We start from the raw sequence: 16779 nt of genomic DNA on the forward strand, positions 1-16779 counted from the left end.
TTGAATCAGGATTTGTGTGATCTACATGTAATTCAGTAATTAAAAACATAATCTCTCCAAGAGAAATTGACTTTCTAGGATCTAAACGTAAGAGTGACACCAAAACTTTACAAGCAGCGCATTATGAGGACATCTGGGCCACGTAAGGTCCCACGTTCCCTCGGCACTGTCACGGGGAATTTGTCGTTGGCCACACCGGAGTAATGCTACCTCAGCTGACAGGCTTCCCATCGGTGACAAGCAACAACTCGTGTGGGAAATCTCCTCACTGTGTTGAACACGCAGCTCTTTCTTGCCATTAATTTTTCATAAATCTGTCGGCCATTTGCGCAGGCACGTTCAAACGCTGCGACAGTGTAAGCCTCGGGTCAGTGGAGCCAGATTCGTGATAAAAGGCCAGGGTGGGGTTTGCCCTGGAGATGTGTGGGGAAAAGTGGAAAGTAACACCTGTGGAGCTCAGATAGAAAGCCAATTCATGGAAAAACACTGCCAGCCACGTGTATTGATACCCGTGGTTTCAGTGTTCTGAGAGAATCTACTAGAGTTTTATTCATAATTGGCCAGTATTTTAATGAAGTCATGATGTCATGCATTGTTAGCCAGGTTCTTGGCGCCCACGGCAAGACAGATCCTCTCCCGTACTTCAGAGAGGACATAAGGTGCTTTTCAATATTCATCCTTAGTTTCCAAACTAAACCAACCAGGACTGTATGTTGTGAAAAAAAATCATCTTTTCTCAGTAGAGACGGAGAAAATTGTGTAATACTAATAAGATGTTCACAGAAAACTCTGATCACATATAGAAAAATGCTTCAGTTGCACTCAGTCTAAAAGGCTTAGTAGAGATAACATTAATACCACCAGTGGTTACTTTGTGATAGGTAATTCTAAATTATATTTTTTCCCCTCACAGAATAAATGTAATCAAATTTAAGGCTGGATTAGAACCCTCTTAAATATTAAGCATGAGAAATTGAAATAACTCAGGACAGTCCTAATGATTCTATGAAAGAGGACACTTTTAAAGTGGAAAAGTATGTCAGAGACTAAAAAAGTAAATTAAGCTGGAAAAGGGACATAAAAAGGGATTTCTCTGAATGTCTTCCTCCATTTGCCCTCAGGTGAGTTTTTAACACACATTCTGTTAACAGTTCCTCGTTTCGTCTTAACACACAGAAAAGACACAGGAACTCTCAAACTCATGTAGGTGATGCCTCGCTGCGCACATTAAGTTCTACAACCCAGAGAGTCTAAAATTGAGCACCCTGCGTTTAAATATTTACTATGAAGATGAACAGAAAAAAACGACTTCAGATTGGTCAGGGGGAAATAAGATAATCTCGAAGTGGAGCATGAATAAGCACCTCTGATCTTTACTTAGTCATAAAGCACACTGTGACTATGATGCTTCCTCTCTTTTTCTAACAAATTGTATTTAAACGGTCTAAATCAAGCAGAACTAACCTACGTGCTTTAAAGCCAAGGCAGAGATGATACTGTGGGTAAAACATAAGTACACACTTTCAAAGAATAGTTCAATATTATCTTTTTTCATTTCATTTTCATTTTATCAGCCAAGAAGATGAGGAATCCCTATCATCAAACATTAAAAAGGGACCATAATGGTGTAGAAACAAGTATCCCTTTCTTCACCTACTCTACTCTATTTTTTTAATAGATTCGATGCACTATGCAAAAATATTTTTGTAAGTTTACCTTACTTATGCAGCACTGATATTTTTTTTCATCCATAGAAATTACATAAATTAATGACAGGGTTTTTTTTTTTGTTTTGTCAAGGGGGTTGAAATTAGGAATACATTCAAATATTAGCCAGAATTAAGGGTGTAACAATACATTGATCCACATTGACATATCAATTAAATGATAAACAATCCAATAACCTCAATGCAAAATGAAAATATCAAACCATACCGTCATTTTTAGGATATGCCTTTATTTTGAAATTAAGGTGTGAAACTATAGTGAATGGATGATTTATTATTTTATTATTATTATTATTATTATTATTATTATTATTATTATTAAATGTGAAAAGGGCTGTTTAAATGCCTGATACATGTAAGAGCTTAGAAATAAAATGGTCAAGTTGATATCAATGTAAATTACCGTGTTAGAGGGGCAGATTATATAACATTATATCAATTGCATCGATCAAAAATCCTTACAGACTTTGTGATATCCGTAAATATCATATCCTCATACAAAAAAATCTATGTAACATTGTAAATAAATGTCAAACATGTAGAAGTATTTTAAAAATTATTAAGGTGTATATTTTTACATAAAACTTGACACTTTTATCAAGGGTTTGTGTCATGTTTGTGTTTGTTGAGAGAGGACCTAAGTGCAAACTGACTACACAAGGGAACAAAGGAGAAGAAGTATGGTAACCAGGAGCTTAAATACTGAGACAGGGGTGGAAGATGACAACGGAACCAGATGAGCCTAATTTGGCAACACCTAGAGTACATAAACAGCAGTAAAATGATGAAAAGAGCGATATAAACGGAAACCAAAACCTACACACCTTAGGATCATAACAGTAATATGAATGTTATATTTGTTATAGCTATTAAATACAATTTGATACAACATGCACAATGTATTTTTTTCTGACTTGTAATATTTCAATATACATGTGTCGTAGTGCTTTTTACACATAGTTTCAGCGGTATTTGAGTTAAGAAAACATATTCATAAAATCATATGTTTATTTTTTCCTGTGTATTGAATATTGAAATAGCCAATATTATACGTATCTTTTGATTTTTTTTTTTTAAATGAACACATATATGACATAGACTAACTCATCGTATCATAACATAAGTCAAGATTTTGTTTTTAAAATATGTTTCTTTTTAAATAGCAGGAGCACACAGTGGGGAAAAAAGGTCATGCACCAAGGAACAGATTGCTCACTGTTGAATTTAATGTGCAGTGATATAGCATGATCTGCTGTAAAATTTTGTATAAAAAAATCTATTTTATTCTTCCCCCTTTTCCTACTGCTCCTTTTCGGCACAATTACTTTGCTCCTAACCTGATTTATGGAGACGCTCATGCACTTTCTGTGTGTGCACTTTCTTTTTTTTTTCCCCCATAAAGCTCCTCTGATGTCTGAAGCTGCTTTGCATGATTCAGGAGCAGAGCCAGGGGAGACAAGCCTCTTCGTATGATTTCACATATTAGCTGCAGCAAAAGTGAGGAAGCGCGGGCCTGAGAGATAAAAATGGAAAGGCAGAGAGAAGAGCGCTGTGGGCACAGTGACCTATATTCTGCTTAGCAGAGCAGGGATACAGTATCACCCAGTACTGTACACACGGCAGCTCTCATCGCTGACCTTGGACCTGATCCCTCGGACTTCTACCTGTCTGATTAGGACTGAAAAAAATCTCATTAGGGTTAAACCAAAGCCGCTGATAGAAATACAGCTGCAAGCAGTGACTGAATGCTTTCATCTAAAATCTAAAGCTGCAGCTGTTTTATTTTATATTTTTAAACCCCAACAGGCTTTCCTGACTCCCCCACACTGATGAATTGGATTAGATGAAAGTCTTTTCATTAAGCATCCAGAATTAAAGGTGAATGAATGAAACCTCTCCGCCCCATAGCTCCCTCTCTTTCCTTGGGTTTTATTATATATCTGTTTCAGCCTTTTAGTTATGCACAAATTTAAAAGAGACTGCGTTATCTCATTGTTTGATGCACGACTGGGTAACTCCTAAATTGCCAGAGGGTCAAAAGCGATGAGTTTATAAGGGAAAAAAAATTGGGTCAGTAGATAAAACAGTGTTAATCTTTAGATATACAGAATGAAACTAACAAAGTGACGCATATACACTTTTCATTAATTATATTTCAGGGTGTATCTGGTCTGCAGTGTGGTAGTTTTGTCGGTGCACTGGAAGTAATGCATCCTTGCAGCCTCGCCCGCCCCCACCTGGCTCCATATTGACGGTGGGTTTTTCAGCTCATAACTCGTCACAGCCATAACCTGCGCATGTACTGTACATGCAAATGTTTACATTCATCATACAATGCGTCTTTAAAATGTTGATGCACAATTTAAACAGCCACAAAGAGAACAGGCTGATGAAAAAGCAGGATGCATGATTTTTAACGAAAGCTTGGGAATAAGCTCTTCAACACAGCTTAAAATGTTTACGTATAAAGAAAACAAAAATCTATTTTAATTTTAATGTTTTTCCTCATCTGTAAAGCCATACACTGGCGATCTTTATCTGATTTCAATTTTTTTATTATTTATTTATTTATTTTCACAAACCCAGTTTCATCTCAGGTTCATTAGACTTTCCTCTAATCTGATCTGATCCAACCATATTCGCAAATCTGCAGGATATATTTCCATGATAGAGGAAAGGGGAAGGTTGGCTGTGTGGGGTGTTCTCAGTCTAGAGGAAATGTTTAACCTTGCAGCCTGATTGATAATGTGTAGTATTCTCCGTTCAGCACATTATCAATCTGAGACTGCTCCCATGAAATCTGTTTGGGGAAAGGAGGGACATTCAGCAGGAGTTGATTGGGTGAAGCGACACCTAGTACCCGCCTACCAGAGATTGGTTTTAGCCAATCACGGTATCAAATAAAAACAGAAGCAGCAGCAGAAACAGTTCTTCTTTCAAAGATTAAATTGTGGATTCTTAAGAAACAGATGTGATAGCAGCAGCTACGTGTGCCAACAAAGTATTGCATCTAAGCAGTTCTCTGAGATTGCACTATTGCAATTTGACATACTGTGCATCTCTGCCGTGGATGGAGCTAAAGATTAGGGACATGGAGAGAAGGCCTCCCCACCTCAAAGACATGGAGCTCATACCAAGGGACCACTAAGAAGGTTATTATTGCTGCCATGCCGTAATGAAATTTTCCTTTGATCATTAAAATGGTTGTGAAAATATTTAGACAAGACCTTTCTTTAAAAACAATTTTTACATACATCCTAATTGAAACAGAAGGAGGCTTCTTGGTTGAATCAAAACTAATCTGAAATCTAAATCTCCCACGGGTCATGGTATGATAGTTTTAGGTTTGACTACACATAGAAATCTATTTAGTCCAAAATCAATTAAAATCTATTCATTCATTTTCCATTTTCGATCGATCTAATTCTATTGTGGAGATTCTGTTTCTGTGGGCCTTTTCTCACCCTGTCCTCGCTAGTTTACTTTACTAGAGCTTGTGTGCTGATTGAAGTGGTTCCTGGTGATTCTGTGATTCGCTCTGCCCTCGCTGGGGACACATCGGCTGCTTTGGTTCAAGTCTGATTCTGCCTACGACTCCTGATCAAACCTGGTTCTGTCTGCTACACCCGGTCAAGTCAGTCTCCACCTGCATCATCGGATCTCCTGCCGATTGATGCCTGCCTGTCCCATCTGCCATCAGCCACCTTTTTTAACAATTAACCTTTTAAACGCAGCTCAGCGTCTGGCTTTAAGGTTCAAGAACAATGTGCATTACAGTACCACCTATATCTAATTTTAACTGGCTTGGATTAGTGTCATAGACCAACCAGTAGTTTTAGAACATCTTCATGCTATTTCTGTGATCATAAGTGTTCATTTTGAAAAGAAACGGTGGGTATGTAACACATGCAAACCAAATTTTGATAAGACCTGCAAAGAACAACGTGAAACTGTTCTCATCCTAAACTCCTGGTGGTTCTAAGTTATATTCGGATAAATAATTAGAACCAATAACTGGGATTCCCCATTAGCATGTCATTAATAAACTAATGCTGAGGGTGGAGTTTTACTAAAAAAAAAAAAAAAAGTAGCTTTAGTTAGCTTCACCTTGTAAGCTAATCATACTCGTGGTTTCAGTTAGTTTCAGAAAAGTAAAAAGTCGACAATGACAGCAAGATGTCTTCTTTATAATGCTGATTTAGACTAGAGTTGAGTCAAAAGGTAATTTATTGTGCTTTTCTTTACTGGATTTGACTGACTTGATTATTTTAAAGACAAATGCATCTAAATTGGCGTTATCTGGGGGGGATTTTGGCGCAACCTGCAGAATACTAGACTTTTGTTTAGCTTGTCTGGTTTCTTCTAACCCGTCTATCTACAGCGCGCAGGATATGATGTGTGTGAAGCGTTGAATATGCTTTTGTAAGTACAGCCAATTTAATGGGAGGTTTTACAGCAACAGCATCTGAAGCAGAGAATGGATTCTGAGGAGAACTGGGTCAGGAAGACTGTAGGAAGAAAGACAAATGATGAAGTAACTGCTGCATAAGAATAAATTGTTTTACTCTTTAGTAGCAAGATGTTTGCAGGATTCACATGCCTGTGTGGTTTTTGGAGACAAACATGCATTCACAACCAGGCAGGAGAACGGCAAAGCAAAAACAGCAGGGATGGACCTGGAGTCAAGGACCGCATTGCTCAGATCCTGTTGAACCAGGGTATAGCCCCCAAATCCTGCTGATTCCCTATCAAATATTCACCATCGCCCGCAGAGGCAACATTTAAACACCAGCCGCTGGCAGGCAGCAGGAACACGAGGACGTAAGCGGAGCTGGATGGGGGTTGGGTTGGCAGTTTATAATCCACTGCGAGGAGAATGCTTGTTCCCGTAACCTCTATTTTGGTAAATGCCTCTCTGTTCCTGTTGCACCACCAGACAGGACAGTCAAAGCAGCAGCATCAGAAGCTCGGCTTTTCCTGGTTGATTGAAAGGCCACAAAAAAATGAATTAATTGCACAGTAATAAAACGTTTAAAAAAGAGTCTGAGATTCTCTGTGGTATACAGGAGGGATTGAAGGTCCAGAATTGCGACTTCAAAAGCACTAAATCCATCATTGGCTCGTTCTCTAAATGCTGCCAACTAGAGCACATGGGCATTCAGGGAGCAGAATACATCCGAAAGTTAATTCCAAGGCCTAATGTGTACGTGTTTCATACACTAACATAGATTATACATGCACAAATAGATACTTTAAAAAAAACATTTGAATGTTCTGTTAGATTACTTTGGAAGTCCTGAAACTGTGGCAGTCAGAATTGTTGGCACCCCTGGTGAATTGGAGTAGAAAGCCTTCAAATAAATTCATCATCTCTTGCACTGGCCTGATCTCAGGCTAATCTCAGGCATTTTTAATATCCGACTTTTAATTTGGGTACAATTGTTCATTGGTGTAAAAAAAAAAAAAAAAAAAAAATCCCTTCTTAAGAAATATGTGATAAATGTTTGATTTAAACGCCTTGTGATGGACCGGCAACCTGTCCAGGCAGAATCCCGCCTCTCGTCCAGTGACTGCTGGAGATAGGCGCCAGACGGAGATTTTTAATGATAATCAGATGGACTCTGACTGTAAACTGAAAATGGGCTTTCAACAGGGTAATGATGCAAAACCTGCAGCCCAATCAACACAGAAATAGTTCACGGCACAGAAAATCAAACATCCTCCATGGCCATCAAGTTCCCCGGTTGGAAATCTTACAGAAAACCTGTGGGATGAGCTGAAGAGAAGAGAAGTGAAGAACCGTGTTTCTGGAGGATCTAGAGCGATTATGCAATGATGAATGCATATGGTGTTGAAAAACATCCACATATAGGATTTTGTTGCAAATTCATGGAGGTTCAGCTCACCAGTTTTAATGAATCTGCCATTTTTCTTTTCTCGTAGTGATTTTGTGGGCCAAGCTGAAGGATGGCGTAGCTACAATATACGTCAAAATGTTCTGTAGTTCATTACACAAATCCCCCAGCATACTACAAAAATGGCCAACCGGGCTGGAGTGGAACACTGTGCGACCTTGGGGGGGGGGGGGGGGTTAAGTGTCTCATGTGGATTTAAAGAGACAGCATCAAAACGAGTTGCTCTCAGACGCACCTCAGAACAGGGGTGAAAAGACGGGCTGTGGGGCAACAATAACCAGGAACTGAGACCAAAGCAATGCAGCTCCACTTTATATAGACCACAACTGAATGATTTCAATGTGAAAAAGTAAGAACTGAAACGCATGGTATCTCCCCCTTTAAAGCATAATCTTGCACAAGCTTCATTTAATGTCGGATGCAAAACTATGACCTCAACTTTTTCAACACCGACTTATTGAAACACATCAAAGTTTACCCAAATTAGTTTCTTTGTGCCATAGTCTTGAGTAGCAGCTTGTTTCTTCTAGAATGGGGCTTTTTATATGTCGGAGCTCTCCTCTGAAGCCTGAATGTGAGCCAGCGATGATTTCTGAATATGTATGAGGATGAAGAGGCGGAGCGGGGAACTGGGGCAGAAATGTGCCGCATTAAGGCCAGCAGTTTGTATTGATCAGTGAAGAAGAGATGAATCTGCACAGCCGTTTCAGCACCACATTAAACATTCTGCAAACAAAGGTGCAGGAGGTACACTTCCAGCAATCGAAGCAGCCATGACTGAGCAGAGAGGGTCTCTGCCGCAATACTGTTGTCTGCGTATTCCTTACCTCTCCATAGTCTGTTGTGACCACGAGGGTTCCATCTCCACAGGAGTTGACAGTGGCTGGAAGCAGCTGCTCCTTCTCCCTGACCCAAACCCGGGCCCCCTGGATCACACAGAAACATACAAATACTGAGGTTAAAGCATTGCAACAAGCACAAAACAACCCTACGCAAAGTTCCTCCTGCCTAGGTTAAGCACCGCATCATCTGCTGACAACAGATCTCAACCGGAAAGCAGCACAGCCAGTGGGTAAAATCAAACAAAAGCCTGGAGCAAGTTTGATGATAAGCAAACTGATGCGTTCCAAGGATTGAGTCAAAAGAGACAGCTCCAGTAAAAAAAAAATGTAACAACATAAAACGGAGCGCAGGACGGTTGTCTGACAAAGAGCAGTGAGCCGTAAAGATGCTGCCCATAAGCTGAGGGAGACAGATGTGCGAAATAGCAAACTACAGACTAGCATCTGGCCATGCAACAGCATTTAAAGTGGGGCGGTCTTCACCTGTGAATCGGTTACTGTTAAATCCCTGACCTCTGACCGCTCTGAAAGCTCCCGAAAAACAGAAGAGGTAAACATTAAGGGGGCAGGAAATAGGAGACTAAAGTCAATGAGGCATCTGGAGCTGTGCAAATAAATGGCTCTTAGCACTGAATCTTTTATGCTGCTCAATCATGTGTCACAAATCGTGTCAGATAGTTTCAAATTCAGATTTTGAGGGCAAAACAAACACGAGTCTTATGATTATTTGATGCAGGAAAACTAATTTTGGAAGCATGAATAACAGCTATAATATTTAGCATATTGAAGTACATTCATTACATGAATAGAAGACAGACGTTTATGTGCTTATTCGTGTGGTATTTATTGTAATGATAATTCAGAAGGAACTGGGTCCTGCTGTGGGGATTCAGTTGGAGGTTTTTGTGTATTTCAGGATTCATTCTGGGTCAAAAAAGGTTTATTTTAGGATGTGCAGTGACATGTTTTCCTTTCCGTAGGAAATTTCATCTTTTCAAGGGAATCACACATTATTTTAAATAGTAACATCATTGATCAGGAATTAGGAAAATGATCAGCTTGCTGTTAATTCAAACTCAATTTTTTTGCTGGTTGTTTTGCATAATGATGCAATTCATTTTGTTTGCAACAAATAATTACGTTTTTCATAGACTTTAACCCTTTTTTCATTTACTTAAAATACTTCATTTATTTAATTCACATTATTGCTCATTATGGTCCGTTCACCCAATATTCTTCCTATGGGTTTTGACGAGAATATTATAGCTGTGCATAATGCTAACTCCTGAGGAGCTGCACAGCTCAGGTGGAAAGGACTTTAATTCACAGATCCATAAAACTGGCCTTCGTAGCAGATTGGTAACAAGAAAGCCAATGTTGAAAGACAATGTAGAGACTAAAATAAAATGTTTGGGCCCGTATGAAAAATTCTGTGCAGAAGAATCCCAACACTGCACATCACCCTGATCCCCACAGTGAAACCTGGTGGCAGCATCGTGCTTCGAGGATGCTTTTCAATCCAACCCTTAAAAAAACTGTTCGATCCTGTAAAGGACTTCACACAGGATATCCAGCCAGAGCTACAATAAAATGGTGCAGATCAAAGCATATTAATGGGTTTTACTGACCCACTTCAAGTCCTGACCCAGATTCAACTGATAATTTGTGGAAAGCAGCGGAAATGACACAGAATAGGTGGAAATATGCCAGGAAAAAAAACATGTGATGTAAGTGAAAGGTGGTTCTACAAAACATTGGTAAGTGAATACCAATGTGTGCTCCCACTTTCAATTTATACTGTAAAAAATATGCAGTAAAACTGTATCTTTTTCCTTCCACCTCAGATCGATGTACTCTACTGTGTCGTTTATCACATCCCAAATCCTATTGATGTTTGTGGATGTAACCTCAATCTGTAAAACATTTGTGTATAGGAATACGTAGTACAAAAAGGCCATCCGTAGTATTCTTCTAAGCTCCTGAAAAACTCCAACAAATATGGAAAATACTCTCAGAGGAAATCAGATGTGTGCTTCTGAAACAAATGTGCAGCAGAGGAGTGAACTGGCCCCACTACTGCCTCTAAAGCTTTTATTTCTTTCATTTCCCCTCACTATTTCTATTCTCTAGACCAGGGGTGTCAAACATCCGGCCCGCAGAACAATTAAGTCTGGCCCTGTGGCTAAATGCATTATCATTATAATTTTATTTTTATTTTTTTCCAGTGTCCTGTCTGGCAATGTGGCAATAAGATGCCACAAAGAGCTAATCAGATTTGACTTTCACAAGTGGACAAGATAAAAGGAAGAGAATGATAAAACAATTATTGAAAAAAAACATGTATTTTGTTTAATTGAAAATATACAGTTCCTATATTGTCCACGAGGGGTGCTGTGTTTTAATTAGCAGATTAAGCTTCAGGTGTGGAAAAATTTAAATCATTTCTTAATTTTTATCTGTTTGATGTATTTTGTCATGTAGGACAGTGTTTTTAAGTTCCAAAAAATGCGAATAAATGTTTTTCAACATTGTATAATCACTGTGATCAGTTCTTATGCATAATGCACAAGTAAATGTTTAACTGAGTAAAAGTATTGTTGAAATTACACATACTTTTCTTAAAAACGCTGAGGTTATTCATAATATATTGTGTAAAAGTGAAATTAATTTAATATAAAAGCCCAACAACAAGCCCACATTTATTAGTTCTATTTAATCTTGCAATGAGTTTACTCGTGTGGCCCTCTTGAAATCAGATTAAGCTGAATGCGGCCCCTAAACCAAAATGAGTTTGACACCCCTGCTCTAGACCCTTCTCTCGTTTTTTACTCCCATATGCACTGCTGTTACAGAAGACCAGATACATTCCAGGGCATTGAATCCAACCATTCTGATACCCGTACGTGTGCAAGATGATTAGGGTAAGAGGTGAAAGGATTGAGAAAGATGGAGTTTATTCAGAGGCTTACTTTTCACAAAAGCGTGACCTCCTCTTGTTGATCTTTTGTATTTATAGTCTCTCCTGTTTCCTCTCTCTGTTGGTCTGTCCTCAGCATCTCTATAAATACTCCCCCCATTGCTCTTCTAGATCCTTTCAGCCTCTCGTTGCAGTTTGTCGGCCGGCCGGTTGCTAATTCCGTCTGATCTGTCCGATTCCAGCACACTGACCCGTCACGGTGACCCTGTGATCTCCACTGGCTCTAATCTCTCTGTACTTCACTAACTTGAAAGGCAGTGACAGCAAAGACATAAACACACAGCGTTCTAAAAAAGTTCCAGACTTTAACGATAAACCAGGATTTTAATGCACAGAGCAGTTTTCTGCCTCACTTGATCTGGCTCCTCTTTCTGGATCGATGTGCTGTATCTTGTTAGAACACATCTGAGCAGAAACAGAAGGTTATAAACGACCTCCAACCACCTACACACCATCTTCCTCCTCCTCCTCCTCCTCCTGATGGGCTCAGCCCCTCCCCCCCCTGACATTGCACACTCAGACAGGCAGGAATGGCCGTGCATAACAAGAGACCCTTTTTATTTTCTTTGCACTCAAATGTACAGCTGAATCCTTATGCTTGTCTTGTTTTCTCCTCTCTCCGCTACTAATGACCAAACGGACAGATCAGGTCTTTAGCTTTGTTCACCAAGCATTTCTTCAAGCTTCATAAAATCTTAATCAACCTCAATTGTTTCAAACATGACCCCTGACCTCCAATTAACAAGAACTGACTGAGTGTTAACCATCCTACTAACGCGATGTTGTCCAGGGAGTTTCTTTGTGCCAGAGGAAAAGTCAATAGGGCTTGGGATCCGCGTTGCATTGTGGGACGTGGCGGCCATGTTGATGGCAACGCGAACGTTAAAATACCTCTGACATAACGTTGTTGAACGAAGAGACATAGAAGTAGAGTTGAGAAAGAATAGATCGAAAAAAGATGTTAAAATCCCGAAAAGTTTACCGGGACACATTAGAGAAACCAGGGACCGGCATGTTGACAAAATCAGCATTATTATGGAGCGCCGACGACGACTTGTTGCCACTGTTTTGCATACCAGACGTCTTCGGCTACCTTGTTTGTGGCGTGAGCGCCTTTACTTCAGAACAGTTCTGAAGCTACAAGTCCTTGGAGTCTCATGTGCAGTTTACTAATGGATGGGTTCAGGAGCTGCAGATCATAAAGCCAGCAAACAGTGGGAACACAGTCATTCATACAAAGGTATGCAGGGAACACACTCTCATTTATATCGGGACACTGTGGAAAGTTATGTGCGGTCATCTTAAAGCCGCGATCTAAGCGAGCCGACGACTCCGTGGTTGTGCCTCCAGGCAGGAAAGCGGTGGAAAGTTAACCCATTTTCTATGTTTTTCCCATGGCGATCATGTGTTGTGCTGTTACAGCCCACAATACAGCAACGGTTTACCATGGTTGAAATCAAGTTAAGGTGAAATAATCAAATTAAAACACAGCTGAGAGAGGGAGTACAGTACGCGGTAGTCATAGGCAGTAGTCTGAGTAGCGGCGGCGGAGGCAATCAACATGGCGGCCACGCAAAATAATACGTCATGACGCCCAAGCCCTATTGGTGGAAAAAATGTAAAAAAAAAAATGTAGCTTCATATATTTAACCCACAGTGGTCTTTCACCTAACTAAGGCCCCGGTCCACACGCAAAGGAGTTTGGCGGTATCTGACAAACTTTTCAGTTGAATAAGGGGTCCCGTCCAGACGATGAGGCCACGAAACCAACAACATTTAAAACCGGATCCCAGACTGGGACAGGTTGAAGCCGCCTGCTGCAGTGGCTCCGTTTAGACGCCCCTATCCGCATAGCCGGCTACAGGCTGCCATGTTTCATCATTGGAGTCAATGGAGACCTCGCCTTTCGCAACACAAATGTGCTAGCACAAACAACAACAGGTATTCCAAAAAAAGTAAAAAACAAAACAACTGGACTATTTTTCCGTAGTTTGAAGACGTTTCGCTTCCTACCCAGGAAACTTTCTCAATTCAAAAGGTTTGGAGTAATGTGGAGTATCAAGTTTTATACTACTGCCCAACAAAGGCCTATTAACATGCAAATTCAACAGAAACAGGTCCACCCCCTTAGAAATGGGCAGTCGTAAAGCCAGCAGATTTGTTACTTTTTTTGGAATGACCATGACCTGGATAACAGAGAATCTTCACCAGCATACAACGCCTATTATGACTCCTTTGGCTTGATGTGGTTTTATCTTTACGCTCAAACTCAAACATGTGGATGTAGCCTACATTTTAGCAGCTATCTCACAGCTATCCCACCATCTGTTCACAATCTGCATGTCATGTTCTACAATCATTTAAAGCAGTTTCAGTTTCTTGTAAAACTATTTCTTCCTCCTGAACTGGGTGCGATTAGCTAGGGGGGGGGGGGGGCATTCATGTTTTACCCCTGGGGAGGGGATACATTCCTCCCCCCTCGGATCTGAATAAGTAATATTATGGATTTTTCAAAATTTATATTAATACATGTCTTGTGTCCTTCACATTTGTAAATTATTTATTTTTTTGTTTTCAAAGAGTTTTCTGCTCAAAGAGGTTAAAGTAAACTAATACCCACTCCTGAGTCCCGACAGTAAATGGCGCAAGTTTAAAAACAATAGTCTAACCTACTGGATCTAGCTAGCTGCCTGAAAGAGCACCTGTTAGCTAACCATTATTAATAAAACTTTTATTCATTAATAAAACTTTTGAAATGATACCTCCCTTCTGTTTTTTTTTTTTTTTTTTTTTTTTTTTGCAAATCACACACTGCTCCTGAATATTTTCACTTATTCACAACCGCTATAATGCATGAATGTTATCGTTTTATTGGAATCTTAGCTTGCCTGTTCCTGCTTGTGGAAGAGCATCCTGATAGCATTTTGCTAACACCACCATGTTTCCAGTGACGAGACAATTCAAAACGCTGTAGGTGATGCAGTTTGCTGTGCTAGATTTTATTTTGAGGTTATTTAAAACACACTTAATTTGTAGAGGTAGCATGACAAAATGTGAAAAAATGTTCAAGGGGTATGCAGCACTGTTTGCAGTGTGGGGTCAAACTTGTTGATTAAAATCCATGATAATTACTGAAGTGACTTCTAAATATCTTGCCTAAAAAGTTAAGATTCAGTTTTGTTTTTATGACCCAGTAACATGGCAAAACCAAATTTCCAAATAAAAAGATTCAGCTAAGAATTTTTTGCACGTTGATTAAACTTATATTCTTGATAAAGCCTGGTGTACTTCGTAATATAATCATTACCAAACAGTAAAAGCTTTCAATCTCTAGTATGTCTTAACCATGAAAAAACATAAAAATAAGCTGTAACATGTATATCGTCTACTCAAAGTTTAAACAGGAACTCAAATACAATTAAATTCTTTTAAAAAGTATCCAGAAACAAATATGCAGTGTATTTTTTGTTGACCGAAATCACACTAGACCACAAATCCTTTATCTTTGAAGTTTTGAAGCAAAATTATACTATTATCTACAACAATAAATGCCCCTTTGCAGAATAAAAACGTCAAGCGGTGATTATACCAAGAATAAAAAAAGAACTGCTAATGAAACCCTGCTCAACTAATAATCTTTCATTACCCACAATAACACAAAAGGCAGCCTTCTTCCTATAAGCTAGAACAGCTGTGTGATAAATGCCTTGCTCTGCTCAAGTAATTACATGGTTGCCTGTGCTGTTTCATCGAGGCGACCTACCCATCCCCCTGGAGACCTCCCTTCATGAAGGACCGCTCTCCTTTCAGAGACGCTGCCCTTGCTACTGGACGTAGAACATGATCTCCATGACCTCGATTATCACTCAAACTAGGGTTGTCAAAAATATAGAAACTCTGAAAAGTATCAATACTCAAATTCTGTATCAGGATATTAATTTGGCATGGAATCGATACTAAATATTTTGCACACGAGGCAAACGCAGAAGGAAAACCCAAAGTGCAAACAGTGCTTTAAAGTGGCGGGAATGAAGTTAAGCAGCACAACAAACTTGGCCAAACATCTCAAGGACCGAGACCCTGGCCCTCATGATGAACTCCAACAGTTTGATAAATTAGCGTTACGTCCATAATTTTATTCAATACAATAAACGTATGACTGATGTTAGCATGTCCAGTGGTCAACATTAATGTTGTGAGATTAGATATGGCTAGCATGCTACTAGGCTGGTGTTATATTTGGGTTATTTATTTAGCATTTATTTGCATACATGTTTAACTAGCATTTGTTATTCTGTTGAAAAAGTATTTTAATAAATATTTTTTTATGCCTTTTAAGTATTTGTCTTTTTTTATTTACGTGGAATTGAAAATGGTATCGAGTGGCGAATATTTTCCTGGGCATCGATATCGAGTTTGAAACTTTAATATCCTGACAACCCCAGCTCAAACATGGATAAACTGCGCCAGATTTGGAAAACCTAATTCCTGTGTAAACTTTGGTGCTGCGTATCACATCTACATCTACAGTAAGATTGATAGTGGAGGTTTCCGTACCTCCACTATCAGTTTCAGCCTCGCCGTGGAGGAGCAAAGACCATCAAATATTTAGTCAATCAGCAGCATCACTTAATGCAGGTATGAGGGATTTTCAGAACACAGCACTGCACATCACTGAGCAAGTCATTCATAGCAAAAATTGTCATGTGGTGTAGTGCTCTGTGCACATATCTGGGCAAGTGCAGGAAGTTCAGGAAGTTACTCCTCCTACCTGCAGCAATAACCCTAGATCCCAGAACAGGGCACACAGAGGAAATGAATCATCTACCCGTTGTTTGTTTATCCCGATCCCCATTTCAGTTCAAGTAAAGAGACCTTACTAAACACAATGGCTAAAATAAAGGACAACATTTGTGAGATACAGCTGTGAGTTAGACGGATCCCCTTTACTGATCTTTCCGGCCAGTGCAGCCCGTCCTGTGTCAGAGACCTAAACTGTGTCAGCCATATTCCATTAAAGGTGATAATACAATCAGGACAGCGAGGCTTTAAGCAGATTATGGCAGCTGGAAGGAGAGCAACATCTGTTTGTGTGTGGATGTTAGTGTGCGTAGGTGGGTGGTCATCACCTGGCTGCATATAAGTCACATCTGTCACAGAAAGAGATTACAGATTATTGAAAGATTATTTAAAAAATAAAATAATGTGCGCCAAACTATATGACTTTGCTGTAATTATTATTATTATTATTATTATTATTATTATTATTATTATTATTATTATTATTATTATTATTATTATTATTATTATTATTATTA

The 16779-nt window shown here is 39.3% G+C and overlaps 1 protein-coding gene across 3 annotated transcripts in view; it reads right to left on the reverse strand.

Moving 5' to 3' along the window:
- The window catches only part of myo10l1 (myosin X, like 1), a 66053-nt gene that overhangs the window by 36248 nt on the left and 13026 nt on the right, over positions 1 to 16779 (reverse strand). For all 3 annotated transcript variants that reach the window (XM_021307809.2, XM_012881028.3, XM_012881027.3), the window contains exon 2: positions 8470 to 8568. In XM_021307809.2, coding sequence (XP_021163484.2) covers positions 8470 to 8568 — 99 coding nt within the window. The remainder of the gene's footprint in view (positions 1 to 8469; positions 8569 to 16779) is intronic.

This window comes from Fundulus heteroclitus, chromosome 19 (assembly GCF_011125445.2).
Source record: "Fundulus heteroclitus isolate FHET01 chromosome 19, MU-UCD_Fhet_4.1, whole genome shotgun sequence".
In the NCBI taxonomy this organism is placed as follows: Eukaryota; Metazoa; Chordata; class Actinopteri; order Cyprinodontiformes; family Fundulidae; genus Fundulus; species Fundulus heteroclitus.